We start from the raw sequence: 18871 nt of genomic DNA, 5'->3' as shown, positions 1-18871 counted from the left end.
GGACAACAACCTACAAGAGAAAATGGATGTAATATATAAATTACCAGCTTACAAATAGACATAAGAAACCATGCTTCACCAAACAACAGTCTTTAGCAGATTGACACAGCTTGTTTTAATTGATAATACTCAATGCTGTGAATATGCTGGGAAGACAGAAACTCTCAATCTGCAGATGGGCCCTGTTGATTGATACAAATGTTTGATGAGTAATTTGATAACATCTCCAAATTTTGAAGTGCACCTATCTTTGACCAAGACATTCCACTCCTAGAATGAAGCAAAATATACATACTTTACCTGTAAGAGTTTGTAAAACTGGAAACAACCTAAATGTCTGTCAGTGGGGAGACCAGCCAAATGGATTATGGTATGACCATAAATGAAATTCTGCATAAAGTCTTCTGCAACCATTACAATATATGAGATAAATCTTTATTAACTGGCTTTTGAGGAGTCAGGCAAGGACTGGAGGAAGGGGCATTGTTTGGGGTCCTCTGGGAAGCAAACGCGAAGCATCAATTAAAAGTGTGTGAGATGGTGCTGGGTTCAACCCTGGTACCTCCATTAAAATAAACGAATAAAGAAATAAACCTAATTACCTCCTCCTCCAAAAAAGATTAAATTAATTAAAAAAATTTTTAAAGTGTGTGAGATTTATTAGGGAAGTGTCTGTGATGGGTCAAGGGAAGAGGGAGCAGGAGTAGGCAGGGAGAGCCTTCAGACTGTGATGCAGGTTCAACACTTGTAAAGGGAGACAGGGGAGGAAAGTCCCAAACTGCAGGATTGCTCTGAGAAAGTCTCATCCAAGCTGATGAGCATCCCAGAAGCAAAGATAACCCAATGGAGCAGCCACATGATAGGCAGTAACGCCTCAACTCAGTAAGTTGTGCTCAGCCATGGGCTAGAAGCATCCCAGGGAGGGCATGGCCTCCATGTAAATGCTGTGGTGAATCCCATGGGTGCAGCAGCTGGAGGTGTCACCTAACCACAGGGTCCCTCTTAAAGGGAGACCTGAGGGGCACTCACTCATGGCTGTGATATAAGACTTTTGTTTCTACATCATTTATTTGTATTGAACTTTTTCGATACATATACACCAACCAAATTTAAAAAAAAAATCAAGAGAAAAGTTTTTTTAAAAAAACGATTGAGCATCAATCCCAACACTTTATGCCCATATTTTAAAATACAAACTGTCAAAATGTATACAAAAGCAATGGAGTCTAGTGGAGTTGTGTTTTGAAGGAATTACAGGAGCTTGTGGTGGTCTTCAGAACTCCTCACATGAATTTGCTAAAATTGTAAGACTTGCTGACTTGATCTGTATAAAAATGTCCCAGACTTTGAAGTAAATCACTGCTTTTTTTTTAATGTGTTTAATTAGGCAGTAGGTGCCCATATAGAAGACTGGTACCTCAGTTTCAGAGCTAAATTGATACATACACACTCAGATAATAATGAGTTCTGCCTTAATAACTCTTTTAGTTAATAATTTGCATGTGAAGGGGGTAGAAAAGGAGCATTGCAATGGGAGGAAAGGTTTGGGAAAGGCTCAGGATAATGCCGTTTCTCCCCCCTTCCCAACTATGAAGCACTGACATAAAGACATGAACAGGAATAACATATACAAATCTGAAATCAAAAAGAGAGGAAGTGAATAAGATATTTACTTGAGCAGCAAATTTCATCGTACTTTGATGAAGAAAATCTAGCGACAAGACTTGCCAAAATCTCCAAACAAATACAAAAATGCATCATTCTTAAACACAATGCTTCCCAGGATCATCTATACATTATTCTCTGGGAAGCGAAGCAAAATAGTAGATTTCCCCCACAAGGTAGTTAATAGTCTCAACTAAAACATTTCAGTTGTGGCCACACCACAGTAGCTGCTAAATTCCTCAGTTAAGCATATATCTTAGGATAACCTGGGTTTTTCCAGATGCAGGGTGAATCATTGATACTGACAAGAAAATGCAACTGTAAAACCCTCAAAAGTGGGTGGCTTCTGCCTGGTCTTAGGTGGTACACATTCTATTTATACCGTAAGAAAAGATTAGGACCTTTTAAAATGACTGATGAGCATGATTCAGCAACTATCTTCACCACCATCGTAAATGCGTTTTGATGCTGTGTATGCTGTGTTCAGTTGTTTAGATCAGTAACTGCTTTAAAATTTCTCTCCGGTTGTGCTCTACTAATTTTGTCTTTGCCTGAACACCAAAAGTGTTGACTGCTTCTACCTTGCTGCTGCACAGGAGTCTCAAGAAACAGCCATCCTTCTAAAGAGCCATTCCAGGTGGTTCAGCTAAATGGTTGCCCTCGGAAATTCCTTATGGGATTGTTTTATACTCAGGTATCAGGAGTCACCAAGGAGCACTGAGCGTGACAGATGGCCCTGGAAATGTACTGCGTCCTGGGACTTTTCTTGTCTCCAAGAGAAATCCCCATGAAACACCTTAGCCCTAATGTGGGATGATTTAACCTTTCACTTCCGTATCTCTTGTTCCCCTTGTTGGTCTTTGCTGGGTTATATGTTCGTTTCACTGCTGAAAATGTGGTTCATGGGGAAATCCTATGGGCACAACTCTACTCTAAGCAGTGAAATCTTTGACCTCTGCCTGACAGAATAAAGGCAAAGTAAACCATCATCCTGAGAGCCTTCCAACTTCCTTAGAAGTCCATGCCACTACAAGGTAGCATTTGTGAAAACATCCCTCTTGCACGGATGACTGAAGCTGTATTGTCCAATATGGAGGCCACTAGTCACATGGCTATTTGTATTTCTTTAAATGAATTTCATGTTCATCAATGTTAAGGAAAATAAAAATCACGTAGGCAGCATCTCGTAATTGGATATACTCATGAAGTCTTGCACACTGGGTCAATAGCATTGATGTTTTGCAATTCTTCAACTCTTTTTTATTTGTTTGTTTGTTTGTTTACCAGACTGAGGGTTCTAAAGGCCCCATGTTACCTTATTTAAGTAAGATTAGTAGAAAAGATGCCTAAACTTAGATACCTGAGCATCCGGCCACTGGTGAATCTATCACAAATAACCAGTCATCCAAATACCATGGTAAAAGAAAGAACAATCTCTTGCCCCAATGTATAGTGTGAAGTGCTGAAGTATCTCCCCAATCCAAAATGTTATTCCCCTCCCAGTCTCCAAAAATAAACAGAAAACAGCCAGAAAGCAAGTTTAGGGAGGTAAGGAACAGTCAACCCTGGACAAGGCATTGCATCATCCTCCGAGATGCTGCTGTCTACCCCAGGATGGAAAGAGGATGTTAGTTGCTTTCAAGCATTTCCTGAGAAATATCTTCACAGAAATCATTACAGTTCTGTGAAGTCCCAATATCTCAAACATACCCATAAACATAACACTCTAAAAATTATTTTCAGAATATCTGTGACAAAATGGTTCCACTATACTTTTTAAATTAAAGATTTGACTTATAATTGTATATAAAGAGATATTTGACCAATATCAGTAGCTATAAATAGTCTTCTGAACCAACTTTTCTGAAAGAGCTCCAAAACTCCTCCTTTGCTATGCTCTTTGCTGAACAGGCTGGTGACCCACGGCAGAACACAGCTCTCAAAAGTATGGATTTGGTCCTACCTGTTTCTTTCTATCTTTTAGCTTGAATTCTCTGGTTAAGAAATTCCACACTCGTGGGGCCCATTCAGTTTTTTTTTTTTTCCAAGTGTTATTTTGTAATCCCTACAGACACAGTAGGTGGGGCTCCTGAAATGTCAGAGAGTTAATATTTTGGCTGAAAATATTAACTCAAGAGAAATTCCTCAGGAAGGGCAAATACCTGAATGTGTGTCCCCATGCCATAACCCATGAATATTTCAGCTGTCATTAGTTGAGTCCAGCGTGTTTCCCCTCTGAGACCAGGTACTTCCTTCGATCCCATCTCCGCCCAGCTCTCCAGGAAGCCATCAGCAATTCCTCAGTTGAGATTTGGTATCCTTTTTTCTGTCTGTACTTAACCTGGTTCCTCTTTTAAGAGTGTTGAGCTCCTTTTCCCCCAACCAGTCCTCTCTTTTGATAGTTAATTTGCTCTACAGACCAATTTGTTATATTCCTTAAAGGCAACTGGAAAGATGTCTTCCAAAAAGTACAAAATTCTTTGGCATGTAAAGAATTGCCATCCATTTTTTTTTTAGCCCCTTTGAGAATTTTCTTCAAGATATGACTATGCCTGTATGTATTCAGCAAAAGGTTGCCAGCACTACTCTGTTATTTCTTCCTGCTCTCCAGTGCTGGATAAACACTTTGTTTTCCCCAGTCATTTGAAAAGCAGAGCAGAGGTAGCAGATCCCTAGGAAACTGAATTCTAGTCCTCAGCCCCACAAAAGAGAACAGAATACAACACAGTAGGCTCTTATTTTCCAAATGGACAGTCCCTTTACTTTGGGTCACTAGTGAACGTATCTTAGTTTTTCAGAATGACAATTTCCACTGTACGATTTAATGTGAAATTGTTTTTAAGTGGTTATTTATGCCCTCAGACTGGAAATGTATTTACGACTCTCATTCTATTGATGCCTTTCTTTCCAGAGGTATAGGCATGCATGTGTGAAAAATATAGATGAAAAGAGGAATAGAAATGTGATTAGGTTTTGTAATTAGACAGCCAAGACACTCCCTCGCTGCTTTAATGGTCTTAAAAGCAGTTTTAAAAATCCCTTCATGGGACTTGTAGTTTACTCAACTTGATGACACAACTTTTGAAAAATTAATCAAGTTGAAGTATGCAACCCTGGCAACCTAAAAGTACGATTCATTTTTATGGTTATCGATCTATGTCTCGGATACACTAAGGTCAGCTTCCCTGGCAGCCATGACTCAGGACTGTTCGATCCATCGCCCCTCTCCAGAGACCCAGGCATTCAATTTCTCTGCTGTCTGCCTGGGGTTGGGGTCTAGTACCCTCCCCCCATTGTGGAGAATGGGAAATCAGGGGCAGAGAAGTGAAATGCCTTCCTCAGCTTTCATTGCAAGTAAGTCATAGGATGAAAGGAATGTAAATGTTCCATTGCTGTGCTGATGTGGCTTTTCTTAATGGCTTCTGTGAATTAAGTATTCAAAACCAAGATCTGCCCATCACCTGCCTTTGGCTAGACAGCCACTGTGAGAGGGAAAAAGATCTGGTGCCCACTAGTAATTATCACTGTAGTTGGTATTTTCCCCAAAGAAGAAGGTGGATTCTATTTCTTCCCTTAGCTGGTTGAGGATGCTCAAAAACCTAAAAATAGAGACATTTTACAGTTGGAGCAGACACTTTTCTAGTAGCATTAACTCTGAATGCCTTAAACATAAACTAACACCCTGTTTTCTTTCTCTTGGGTTTCACTGGTATCTGAGTAAGTCAGTATGCCATGCTGTTTTCCTGGACAGTCAGAATCAAACAGGCCTACCTACCCCATCCCATCATGTCTGAACTATGAACTACTTGAGCATCGTTTTTGTTCATTTCCTTCCACCCCTGCCTGCATAGGGCAGTGACAGCCGTCTCCAGCAATGCATCCTCTCGGACAATGCATTGTAATAGCTCTCTTCTCCTTCCAATTCCGTTTCACATAGTCATTTCTCATGTTCTGTTGGAAACCCCAAAAAAATTCATTCCACACTGTCATCCCTTTGTCCTAACCAGAACAACTCGATCGTGTCGAAGAAGGCATGAACCATATCAACCAAGACATGAAGGAGGCCGAGAAAAATTTAAAAGATTTAGGGAAATGCTGTGGCCTTTTCATATGTCCTTGTAACAAGTAGGTACTGGGTACCAGCTCTAATCTGTGGCGTCCAGTTTTCTTTCTTTCTTTCTTTCTTTTTTTTTTAATGTCAAAGTGAATGTCTGAAGTTTTGTCTTTTTTTTCTTTGTCCTTTTCCATCTGCTTCATTCTGTGGGGATAAAATACTTGTGTTTAATCAGAACAACTGGAACGCATTGAGGAAGGGATGGACCAAATCAATAAGGACATGAAAGAAGCAGAAAAGAATTTGACGGATCTAGGAAAATTCTGCGGGCTTTGTGTGTGTCCCTGTAACAAGTAGGTGCTGCCTGCCTGCCTGAAGCTTTGGTTTCCCAAGGCCCGTCTCCAAGCCTTGACAAGCTCATTCCTGCCGGGCGCGAAGGCAGGATGAGTATGTAGCATGCAGAACAGATCGATACCGTCTCCAATGCATTCATCTCATAGCATAGATGATATTAGCAGGAGTTACTGTTGATGCATTAAAAATCAGGCATACTACAGTGAAAGCTTCACTGTCAGCAACTTTTATTGATGAACGTTTCAACATTTTCCAGAAAGTGTACCCCGAGATAGAGATGAGCCTCCAAGAAAGAGGCAACCAGAGAATGTTATTTTCCCTAAACCTCAAAAGTCAAAAATTGCAGATTTAGAAAAGACTGGGGGTAAGTTTGGAAGATGAGAAACACGTATATCAAGGTTTGATTTTTTTCAGAAGCAAAAGTGATTTGGCCCAAACATGCATTCCTTAAATTAGTTCTACAGTGTTTCACCCTTTCGACTGCCCATCAGTTGTCAAATCTGGTCAGCGGTTAGACCAGAGATGCCGCAGCTGCACCCAGCTCAAGCCTTAGCCAAATTGGACCCATCCCTCTCTAACTCTTCCTCTAGGAAGATCTCCCCGTACACTGGCCGAAATGTTGAAATGTGTAGATTTTGCATGCACGATATCACAAAACATTCAAACTGTTTTCAAGGTTCTGCAGCGCTTTTTTGGAATGTAGCAGAAATGTGACATGTGGTTACAAAGGTTTGCAACAGAAGGAACCTGAAAACAAGGGTTCTGGAAGGGAGGGTCATTTGACTAGCAGTGAAAAAAAAAATGCATGAGCGGATTGTCCAACATGCATTTGAAAATTAAACCCGTTACCCGATCTCCCTCTTCCCTCCCACTTCCCTTTGAACAGAAGCCTTTTCCCTAAAAGCTCTCCTGATCCTAGCTTTTAGAATAGCAATTGATGTCATTTCTAGCTGATTATATGACCATTCACATCCTTTAAACTTTGAGGCTGATTTAAAATATCCCACTTCCTGCTTAGGAGGGGGAGGGGCTCAATTTACAAATAAATTTAAAGCTCTTTTTTTCCCCCATCAAAGAATGATCTACAGTAAAGCCTGATTAACTGGAATCTAGCTAACTAGAACCCTCAAGTTTATTTATGCTTTTGCTCCCTTCCACTTTTATCAAAATTGATCAATGAATAAAAGGTGGGAAAAAATCCCATCAGGGATTTAAAATGGTTTCTCTTAAAGGTCAATCGAGGCTATTTACATTCTCTCACTCAGTTTCCATCCAGCAACTTCCACATCCAGGAGGACCAAACAATAAGAGCTGCTCTTCAGAAGAAAGGCCATCAGACACACCAAGAGAAACCATAATCAAGGAGCAACTCAGTCCTGTTCACTAACCTAAGACTCTAAGGCAGGAAAGTGGTTCAGGAATCTAACAGATATTCAGTAATCACCCTGGCACCAAAATTTTCCTCCATGGACCACTGTTAATTAGGAAAGTCATATGGTTCACCAAAATGACATTGCTAAGCATTCATTCCAGTTAGTCAAGATTTAACTGTACATCCTTTTCAGTGGCCGCTTGCCCCCAGGTGAGATTTCTACCTGTTCTGTGATGAATTCCAACAGATACATTTCCCCATCCATCAACTGTGTGGAGAAAGGGTGGAGGCAGGCCCCCTCCCTCCCTGGGATGGAATTCAACGTTCAGATGAAATACAGCCCCTATGAATTTCACTTACTAGTTGCACTCATTCCGTATTGCACAAGAGACCCTAACTGAGCTTCAAAGCTTGACTGAAGTGTTCCCTATTGTGTGTAAATAATGCTTTAAAAACCATGTGTCACAACGCAGTGGCTGGTGGTGCCCTGGACTCTCTGAGGGCTTTGCCCTGTCTCGGCATGTTTCGAAGGACTATGGTAGATGTCCGGCAGTGATGTGAGTCTATGTGCAGCATTGTGGGTGCAGTGATTCGCCTTCGTTCAGAAACGCAAATTTTCCCATCCCCTTGACCCTGCCAAAGATGGTATACCAGACATTTTACATAGCAGAAAGCATCACAAAGTCCACATAACTTCTTTCAATGTGAGGAGGGAAGGGATGGGGATTTAAATAAAAAAAAAAAAAAAGAAAGCCAAACTCTAAGCTCTATTAAATTAGTTTTTGGATTTTGTCCCACTAAGTGGGGCCCTGGCTCTTGGGCATTATGCACTAGATGGTGGGGGTTGCTGAAATTCCATTTGTACAATTTTCAAATTTGTCTCCTAGGTACCCAATCTGCAAATATTAGAATAAGAGCCAGTTTTAGTAGATGGCTATGGTCCTCCAGCAACGGGTGGTGGGGGGAGATTAAATTCTGGTGTCTTATAATAGAAAATGGGGCCAGAGGAAATTCTGTTCTTGGACTAAAAATCATGTGGTTTCTACTATGCAAAGAACCTCAAAACATCTTTGATTGCTAAATTATAACACACCCACCAAAATATGCTGCACATGTTTCTATTGGGCACAACAGGTATGCCTGGATTTTAAGTCTCTCTCCAAGGCAGCTCAGTGAAACACAGCCCATGGAGACCACACCAGTTCCAGACCCCTCTCCCCCACCACATGCCAGGATAGTTTGAAGTAGGAGTTTGTATCCACTCCCATCCTGTCCTTCAGCCCAACAAAGAAGCCATTGAAACTGCGTTTCAAATCCTCATGAAGGCTATTACTGTCCTGCTAGTGCCCTTCTCGAGAATGGTCAACTTCTGGAATAGTCTGGCTTAAATGAGAATGCTTCACTTTCTACTCATGCCTGTAGCTGGTGCATGAAGAAGATGTAGAGGGATTTCCCTTTTTGGTGCTAGATGGCTTGTTCTCTCTTCTATTTTCCTGCATTCATTTCACTACGCCTCTTTTACTTTTTGTCTCTGTGGACAAAGGTTTGTACATCAACTCTGGATGTATGGGGACTGTTTGGAAGTACCGATATATTATCTAATTCAAATCACTCTAGAGGCAACTCAAAGACCATCACCCTTGGCCAGCCACCAGTCCTTTCTGTTCTTCACACCGAGTTGGAATGTTTGATTCCACACATGCGATAGGGGGGAAAAATTCAACAGGGATTCTTTGCATGATTGTGTGTAAAAACTATGTTTTTCTTGGTGACAGTGTGTTGCTGTGGTGTGATGTAGACTCTTCTTGGCTGTCTTGTTTTGTGTCTGTCTGCCAGTATGTTTTTCTGTGTGTTTTTGTGTCTCAAAATATAACCATGTCATTGAAATAGAACTGAATGTCCTCCAGCTACCTTAATCCTTGTCTTAAATCCAACTAAACTATAAAAACAAACCAAAACAAGAACAACCCATGTGCAAAGGTTGCCATCTTGACAGTTGCAACTGACTTGATTGGGAAGGAAATCCTGAGTAGCTGAGGCATGGTGGTGGCCAACTGTTTGGGTCCAGATTATGATATATCGGTATTCTCTAATGCCTCAAATTAAAACTCATTTGCTTGGTTCAGTTCTTAGCTTGAAGAGGTAACCATTGTTGTTGAAGAGCTTGATGCTCCACCCTCTTTGCTTGTCACTCACCCTCTTTTTTGCATAGGCTTAAATCAAGCGATGCTTACAAAAAAGCTTGGGGCAATAATCAGGATGGAGTTGTGGCCAGCCAGCCGGCTCGTGTGGTGGACGAACGGGAGCAGATGGCCATCAGTGGTGGCTTCATCCGCAGGTGAGCCTCGTGCAGCCAGCACTATAAGCAGTTACCTACTTTTGAGGGACAAACCACCCCAACCTGAGTGGTTCTTAAAACAAACACCATTTTATTACTTCTGAATTTGTATGTTGGCAGAGCAGTTCTTCCGAGAGCCTCTCCTGGGCTCCTCCATCACATGCAACTGGGTGAGGGAGGATCCAAAAAGGCCTTACTTGCTTATCTGGTGGGTGGCTGGGGCTGCCCACAGGGGAGCGTCCATTCTCCTCTATGTGGCCCCTCTAGCAAGAGGGCCCAGGTTTCTTGCATGGTGGTGGCAGCAACCTAGGGGACAGGCTCTGATCAAGCCTTTGCTCCAATTTCATTAGACCAGGCAAGTCACGTGACCCCATCCAGCATCAGTGTGGCAGTAAACAGGTGTCTCATTCCATGAGTTTCATTGGACAGAACTTATTAAAGAGATTGTTTACTGAGGAGTGGGCAGGGTCAATTACAAGGAGTGGTGAAACACTTATGAACTAGCCGTAGCAGGAGGAGTCTTGAAGAAACAGGAGAGAGCTAGCACCAGAACCAGACGGCAGTTATGGCTGTGGGCAGGGGCTGTAGGTCGAGATGCAGCCTCTGTCAAACCCAGCAGGAAACAAGAAAGGGAGATAAATGCCCCAACCATTCAGCCTCTTGCCCTTCAATCTCTGGCTGGCCATTAGCCAAAGCCTGCTGGACGTCAGAGAACCTGAGTGATACAGCCATAGAGAGGTTAGCCTCTCTGAGCAGAGAGCAAAGAAGGCCAGAGAACAGATCTGGAGGTACAAAAAGAGAATAATGAATATTCCTGGCTTCTTATTAATCATTTCCTTTGAAATCTGGAAGCAAAAGCCACCTTAAATATCTACTAAAAAATCTCAAATCACACAGATCTACAATTCAGAACTCAGCTCTCAAGAGACCAGAAAACAGAATAATCACAAATATTCGTGTTGTTAAAAAGAAAAGAAAATTACTATCCCTTCTGACAGGTTACTAGACTAGGACTCACCAGTGACTGGGGTAGCTGTTTGTACAGCCATCTATACCAGGCCATTGTAGCTGATACTGCCAACCAATAATCCTGATTCCAACGAGTCACTGCGTTTATGTATAAAGGTCTAGATATCTGCCTAGAACTTCACAGGAGAGAATCCTACTCATATTTCTATCTGCTCCCAGGGAAACTAGACCATGAGTTCTCAATTCACATTAGAATAACCTGAGCAATTTTTTAAACGTTATTAGTGCCTGGGCTTAATCCACGCCAATTGAATCAGAAGTCCTAGAAGTGAGTCCAGGTATCAGTAGCTTTTAAAGCTCCTCAGGTGATTCTAATATGCACAGAGGGCTGAGAACCCTGGAACCAGACGTCTGTCTCAGCTGCTGGTGATCATTTAAATAAGCTTCTTTTCTACGTAAGAAAGCAAGGAAGTTCCCCTTTCATTTTATCCACCCTAGACTGCTCTAAAATCCTTAGTGGGCCAGTCTGCATTAGGATTTACCATGGGAGATGGGTTTTAACCCCTCTGAACATATTTTAGCCCATCACCATCCATAGTAGGAAAATGTTAATTAGCCAGAACATTCTGGAATAAGTACCTACCATTTACAACAAAGAGTTAATGCCTTCCTAATTTTCAAGCTGAGATACTAAAAAAAAAAAAAAGTGAGAAGGCACTTTGGGTAAGGCACTTCGAGAACCAACTCCTTCCTCCCCACTCAAATTGAAACAAGAATTACAGTTCTCTCCCTTGAAATTACCCATTCACAATGTCACCTTTGGAAAGCCCCATAGCATCAAAATCTGAGCAAATGAAAATCATCTTGAGCAAGTAGTTCCCTTCGGGGTTTGGGGGGGCCAACAAGATTAAGCATTAGACTGTCATTCTCATTACTCTTCCCATTGATGTTGATCCCAGACGGGAAAAGAGATGAGTGGAGAAATTCTCTGACTCAGTACAATAGCTTTTTCTTTCATTCTGACTTTGACTCTTGGAGATTTGGATTGACATTGCAGAAAGGAAAATACAGTTTCTAACAAGTTCCATCTTCCATTCTCTGACCTGGAATCCTCCCACCTAAAATGATTTTGTCCTTGAAAAATGAAAATGGGGATAAACCTATGAAGGGAGGAAATGAAGTTTTGGTGTAAGTGAGAGAAGTAGTTAACTTAATCTATTTAATATGCCTGCTTTAAAAATAGAAATTTAAGGATTCGATAATGCAATTTAAAAAATTACTTTCTAATGTACAAAAGCTAAAATGTGTTCAAATATTGAATGAAGATTTTAAAAGGATAGGATTGATACCTAGAGGTCTACAGATTTTTCCTACACTTTGGGTCCTCAGTTTTGAGTTTTTCCTATATTCTGAAAATGTCTTTCTGATTCTCAGGGTAACAAATGATGCCCGAGAAAATGAAATGGATGAAAACCTGGAGCAGGTGAGCGGCATCATTGGAAACCTCCGTCACATGGCCCTGGATATGGGCAATGAGATTGATACACAGAACCGCCAGATCGACAGGATCATGGAGAAGGTGAGCATGTGGCAGTCAGCAAGTTCCCAGTGCTCCTTGCTTCCTCTGAAATAACCACTGAGGAAGCATAATGGGCATAAGATGACCCACAAGCCATGACTTTGGATTCAAGCACTGAAAATGTCAGACACGCATTTTCCAAGACAAAAGTCCAGCAAGAGATGAGTAAATAAGAGGGGAAAATTTAATTTACCCCCACAGGCACCTCTATTTCAGACACTGTGCTGGGCATCAAAGAACATGTTAAGATGAGAAAGACACCATCCCCACTGCCAAGAAACTCCTAACCTATGGGAGCAGTGAGCCTCCAGATGAAAATATAATTTGCCACACATAAAATGCGAAGTCAGGTTAGAAGAGGAAAGATTTCAGGGGTCAGTCAGGTGATAGGAAAATCTCCACACACAAAAAAATGTTGAATTTTAATTTAGTCTTGAAAGATGGTTAGGAGCTTGTCAAGTGGAGATGATGTAGGAATAGAATCAGGAAATGGGGGAAAGGACAGTTATTTTAGGTTAGCCGGAAGATGAATATGAGCTTTGATTTTATAAGTGCCAAAGCTTTAATGATAGTTCAAAAAGAGCCAGATTCCATTTCCAGTTCAACAGTGCACAGGTCCAGCTCTCAAAGTAGGGAACATAATCTGATGAAGTTGAGTTCACATAAGGACACCAGATGTCACTCTAAGACTGAGCCCCCTAGTGTCAACAAGAGGCATAAGGAAGAGTGGAGAAAGTAGACTGGGAAAGGGTGGCTTGGGGGCTTGAGGTGAGGAGGGAGCAGAAACACTGGCAAGTTTTCATAGAAAAACTTGGGGTGTTTTCGCTTCGGCAGGACATATACTTAAAGGAAAAAAAGAAAAATACAGATTTGGAGCACAAAATCTAATATTCTACACTATACAGATCAGATATAGTTTCCATGTCCTTGTATCCTCCCCACTCCTCAATCAGTAGAGTCCTAAATATTGCTTACAATCTCTTAAGATGTCCAAATGCCAACAGGGAGAAATGAACACATGATAGGTTTGATGATAACTGTGCGTCTATAATCAATTCTACTCGGCTAGTCTTACGCTATGTGAGTTTACTCTTGGAAGATATTGAAGTTTTGACCCTGAAACCCTGAGGGGTTTTTTCAACAATTCATTCCACTTTGGTGAGGGAAGAAGGATGCTTTTTGAGATGTCTTGTATCATAAGGCTAAATGCTCAGTTTCTTGGTACCCAGACATCCTCCGCTGACTTGGAAAAGGAAGGAGTAGACATAAAGGGAATGCTTTGCCCTGTAGTGTTCTATGCACTTCATATTTAAAAATACCTGATCACATAATATTTTGCCTAATCAGTATTGAGCTGTACAAATGTCAGTGTTGGCTGACAAAATACCTGTGCTTTGCTTATTTTTATAAATCATGACATATTTATTATTGTTAAGAGCCTTTGGTGTCCTAAAGCTTTTAAGGCAGTGCAGATCAATAGATTTTAGAACAGAACAATTTTAAAAAGCACTGGAGCCAACACTAACTGACCTAACCCATTATGGCCCAGAAAAAAATGATGTAAGAAATAATTGCTGAACTATCTTCCAATAGGAAAATGATTTGAAACAAATGAAGAGTAGTCATTTTTTATCAACGGACCCAATTTACTCACAGACGAAGGGAGATAATGTATCTCTAACTCAATTAGAGCCTCAGAAGGAGAAGTTCTGCCAAGAGAGAGGGGTCAAACCTTTATTGACAGGTCTGGGCTTTAAGCAAGCAAAAGTTTTCCTGGAAAGACAGGTGACATTTCAATTCTGCCAGTTTGCATTTCTAGTTCTTTTCTTCAGGGAAAACCTTTCATTCTGAGCCTCATTTACTACAAGGGTAAACACATGTACAGCTATAAGTTTTAATCAAAAGTCAAGCAAGTGGATAGGAAATAGACATCACAGTTTATACCATCTTTGAATACTGAATTACTTAAGACCTGGGGAAGGGGTTTAATTGCCTTCCAATAACCAGACATTTTTTCCCCTGAAAATCACAATCGGGGCACTATTTAGATAGAGCCCACCTCAACTCAACATTGCCCCAAATGATGCATGTTATATGTGTCATACAGTTATTAGCAGACTTCTGCCTTCATATGCAAGTTCTCACGTCCAATGATAGGAAATGGTGTGCAAAGGTCTCCTGCATATCTAAGATGAAAACCACATTGTAGGACTAAAGATAATGTTTCTCCCATATTCTCTCATGACCTCAACCACACCCTTCACCCAACTCCATCATTCATGATCCTTTCTCATTACTTCAATTAGCAGTGAGGTTTTGGGAATACAAACCAATGTAATTTTCAATATAGTTCCCTATGAACTGTCAAGAAATTACTTTGTCGGTTTAAAACCCTTGTTTTCTGATTTAGGGTTTTTATGTATATATACTACCTTCTGAGATTAAAAAGGTACGATTCTTTCAGAAAACTATTAGAATGGGGCAAGTTTATATCAGGTCTTTATGGGAACTGTTGCTAAGGAATTAACTGAGTGATGTTCAGACCCAGACTCAAAGTTGTCAGTGGTCGATGCCACACACACGTTGAGATACAGTAAAGCTGAAACTCACATTTTTTTGATTCTCCCTGATGGAAAGAAACATGGCGTTTGAAAACTAAGATCTTGAGTTCCAGCAGGGTTTTCCTGCTCACCAGTTTCATGACCTGTTTCCTCGTCTGAAAGATGATAAGAGAACAGTTCAAATCTGGGATCAGAACGGGCTCCCATGTTGGGGTAGGGGGTGAGTGTCCACTTCTGGAAGCCTGAGCTATGGTATGAAAGCTACCTGCCATGATCTGAGGTTGAGATTTCCAGAGTATTCAGAAGGGTAGACTAAACAGCTCCTTCTCCCTCTCTTGCTGGCTTTTTGGTGGGTGTCTTAGCTTTCTCACAAGGGCAATCATGTAGCACATCTTAAGTATACCAGTGAGTTTAGGATTCTCTAAATAGAAATCTGAAAACTGGAATGGGATATATTGCCTAAATAAAGTCCTAAAGCATATAAATAGAATAAGTGCAGACACATTCTTCAAATACTGGGAAGACATCTAAAAGATTATCTCAGGATTTTTTTCTAAAACCACTTCTGTTATGTAATAAGGACATGACACCTTTTTTTTTCTATATCAATTTTTATTACTTTGAAGTCAGAATGTTGAAATAGAAGACATAGGCAATATGATATATATATGACACCATATATAAGCAAATATGTTATCAGTATATATAGTTTTGATTATTTATGGCTGTGCTAAAAGCATAAACATTTCTATGAGATGGATATACACCAAGTTCTTGATAGTGGTTATCTTTCTCACTGCCGGTGAGAGTGTAAAATGTTATAGCCCTTATGGGAAACAATCTGAAGTTTCCTCAAAAAATTAAAAATATAACCACCATGTGATCCAGTAATCCTGCTTCTATATGTATATCCAACACAATTCAAAGCAGGATCTCGAAGAGATAGTTGCATACCCATATTCATTGGACCGTTATTCAAAAATAGCCAAGAGGTGAAAACCCAAATGTCCATCAACAGATGAATGGGTAATGTGGGCTATACACACAATGGAATATTATGCAGCCTTTAAAAGGAGGAAAACCAAGGACATGGCGCCTTTCGTATCAAGTATTGTGTGGGCTGGAATTCTGATATACTTCATAAAGAATTTAAGTGGGAACCACTGATGCTTGTTGAAGGTAGGTCTGTTCTGCTCCTCCTGGAGCCTTTGAGAATATCCAAATAGTAACTTTATGCTCTACTTCAAAATATCCTCTTGCACCATCATTGCATTCTTTTTTTTGAGGAGGGGGAATTAATTAATTCGTTCAATATTTATGAAGTACATGCTATATGTGAGGCTATATGCTAGGTGTTGGGAATACAGAAAGGAACAAAAGAGATGGAGTCCCAGCCTTTACAGAGCTTACAATTCAGTGGCACTTGAAAATCATCTCCAATTTTTTTTAACTACTGAAGTTATCTGTTTTTTTTCATATTTTATCTTCTTTAGAAAATTCTTATTGAAGTGTATTGATTTACAATGTTAGTTTCAGGTGTACACCAGTACATTCTTAATGCAAGAAATTCTGGAATGTTTGCCTCCAGAAATGCTACCCATTTTTCAATGGGTGATTTTTCTCATTTGAGCAGTTCTCAAAGTTAAGTCTGGAGAAATAGTCAGCATAATCCAATCTTCAGGAACATTTTGTATTGTTCTGAGCCTGTAATTTTCCTTTGCACCAAAGTGTCATTATTTCTGATGGGATTCATAGCTACAGAGGGAATATTTAAGAGTCAAGTAAGATTGGAAAGAATACCTATTATCCAAATTAGGTACCTAAGATCAAAAATATGAATCTAAAGATAAAACAATCAAGGAAAATTAGTGTTCTATCTTACTTGTTTTGATAGTCAACTTTCGATTATCCAAACAGATGGTAGAGAGTCATTGCCAGATAATTCAGATTTATGCATAATCTAAAAATATTTTTATTTTAACTTGGTAAATTTCTATTTGAATATTGATAACTCTAGTTTCCCACGAATTCACAATTAAACTGAATAGAGAGGACACAACTTGGTGGAGATTGGAAGGCCCCAAGCACAGGAGTAGATGCAAAATCAGTCCTCATTGAATAAACACTGGTCTATAAAAAAACAGTTCAGTTTGAACAGAGGTGAATGCCTTCCATAGAAGTCATTGCACATCATTACAGAAGAGAAAGTCCTTTGCCCTCAAAAGGACACTTTGTAGTAGGGAAAACAGTTATGAGAATTAAGATCTGGCTTCTGTGATCATGTCTAAGCACAGCCACAAGCAATGGTTCTGGGAACACAACAGGAGGGATGGTTGATTCTGATCAATTTCAACATGTCTTCTCCCAAGAAAGGGCATTTGAACTGGACCCAGAAGGATGAATGGAATGCTAATGGGTCAACTGAGTTTTGTTTTCTTTCCCCCCTTTCCAGGCTGATTCCAACAAAACCAGAATTGATGAGGCCAACCAACGTGCAACAAAGATGCTGGGGAGTGGTTAAATGTGCCCACTTGCATTCTCTCTCAAAGGCTGTCGGGCAAGATAGCACCTTCATGCTTTTTCTCGTGGTATTACCTAGTAGGTCTGCACACATGCACACATCAATCCGCCCCCATTGTGAATATTGTCTTGTGTCATCCATCAGCCCAACAATACTATGTGTCTTTTGTTATTTCTGGGTCTCTTTCCAAAGGCTGTATATAGTGGTCATTTGGTGGCTCTAACTCCCTACATAAGATGTCATGGGTTTCATTTTTCCTTTTCTCCCCTCAGTGGCGTTTGCTGAATGACAACAATTTAGGAATGCTCAATGTGCTGTTGATTCTTTCAATACACAGTATTGTTCTTGTAAAACTGTGACATTCCACAGAGCTACTGCCACGGTCCTTTCTTTGGGTGTCAGGCTCTGAAACTCTCAAAATTTGCTGTCTTTGGTTCCTCGCGGCTGTCATCCGTCTCTATGATTTCATGATTAGACAAATGTGGAATTACATAACAGGCATTGCACTAAAAGTGATGTGATTTATGCATTTATGCATGAGAACTAAATAGATTTTTAGATTCCTACTTAAACAAAATATTTCCATGACAGTAGCATACTGATGAGAAAACACACACATACAACAGCAAAACAACAACAAAGCATGCTCAGTATTGAGACACTGTCAAGATTAAGTTATACCAGCAAAACTGCAGTAGTATCACTTTCTTTCTATCAATATTTAGACTTATTAATCATAATCATCCTTTTTTAAAAAAATAATTTTAAACAAAGATGGGTTTGACACACTCACCATTTAATCATTTCCAGCAAAATATGTGTTTGGCTGAAACTATGTCAAATGGATGTAATATAGGGTTTGTTTGCTGCTTTTGAAGGCTATGTTTCGCAGAAAGCAACCTTCTGTGAAACAGTGTGGAGATGTAAATTTTACAAGGCTGACTTATTAATCACCATTTCCTCTGTGGTTTGTTATCAGTACAGTTCTCTGTTGCTTAATCTAGGGCTATGCACACCAAATTGCTGAGATGTTTAGTAGCTGATAAAGAAGCCTTTAAAAAATAATATAAATTGAATGAAATATAGATAAACTGTGAGATAAATATCATTACAGCATGTAATATTAAATTCCTCCTGTCTCCTCTGTCAGTTTGTGATGTGATTGGCATTTTGTAGCTAGTTTAAAATTATTAAAAATTATAGACCCCAGATGTCTGCTTTAATTTCTTCAGAGACCCCATCTGATTTTGCACTCACATGAGAAGAAACCTGGCTACCAACACATTGCTCCTAAGAAACCAGTTCTGTGTGCTGAGGATACTGTGTGAGAAAAGCAAAGGTGTCCCTTCTAGACAGGATCCAATGGCAACTGAAATTTGGCTTGATTTTTGTCATCTGTTTCGGAAATGCTTGTGTGTAGATTCAGTGTTGGCTGGGGGTAGGGTGGGAATAAAGTTT

At 40.2% G+C, this 18871-nt stretch overlaps 1 protein-coding gene across 2 annotated transcripts in view; it reads left to right on the top strand.

Moving 5' to 3' along the window:
- The window catches only part of SNAP25 (synaptosome associated protein 25), a 78517-nt gene extending 59895 nt beyond the window's left edge, over positions 1-18622 (top strand). Inside the window, exons 5-8 of one of the 2 annotated variants that reach the window (XM_015241856.2) lie at positions 5955-6072; positions 9658-9783; positions 12187-12331; positions 17345-18622. In XM_015241856.2, coding sequence (XP_015097342.1) covers positions 5955-6072; positions 9658-9783; positions 12187-12331; positions 17345-17413 — 458 coding nt within the window. In that variant the 3' untranslated portion in view covers positions 17414-18622. Of the gene's footprint in view, positions 1-5672; positions 5791-5954; positions 6073-9657; positions 9784-12186; positions 12332-17344 lie in introns of both variants that reach the window. The other variant, XM_006207387.4, reaches the window with a different exon arrangement.
- Positions 18623-18871: the final 249 nt, after the last annotated feature.

This window comes from Vicugna pacos, chromosome 19, assembly GCF_048564905.1.
Source record: "Vicugna pacos chromosome 19, VicPac4, whole genome shotgun sequence".
NCBI classification, from domain to species: domain Eukaryota; kingdom Metazoa; phylum Chordata; class Mammalia; order Artiodactyla; family Camelidae; genus Vicugna; species Vicugna pacos.
Note: the sequence above shows the minus strand (reverse complement) of the source record. Positions and strands in the feature narration are given on the sequence as shown.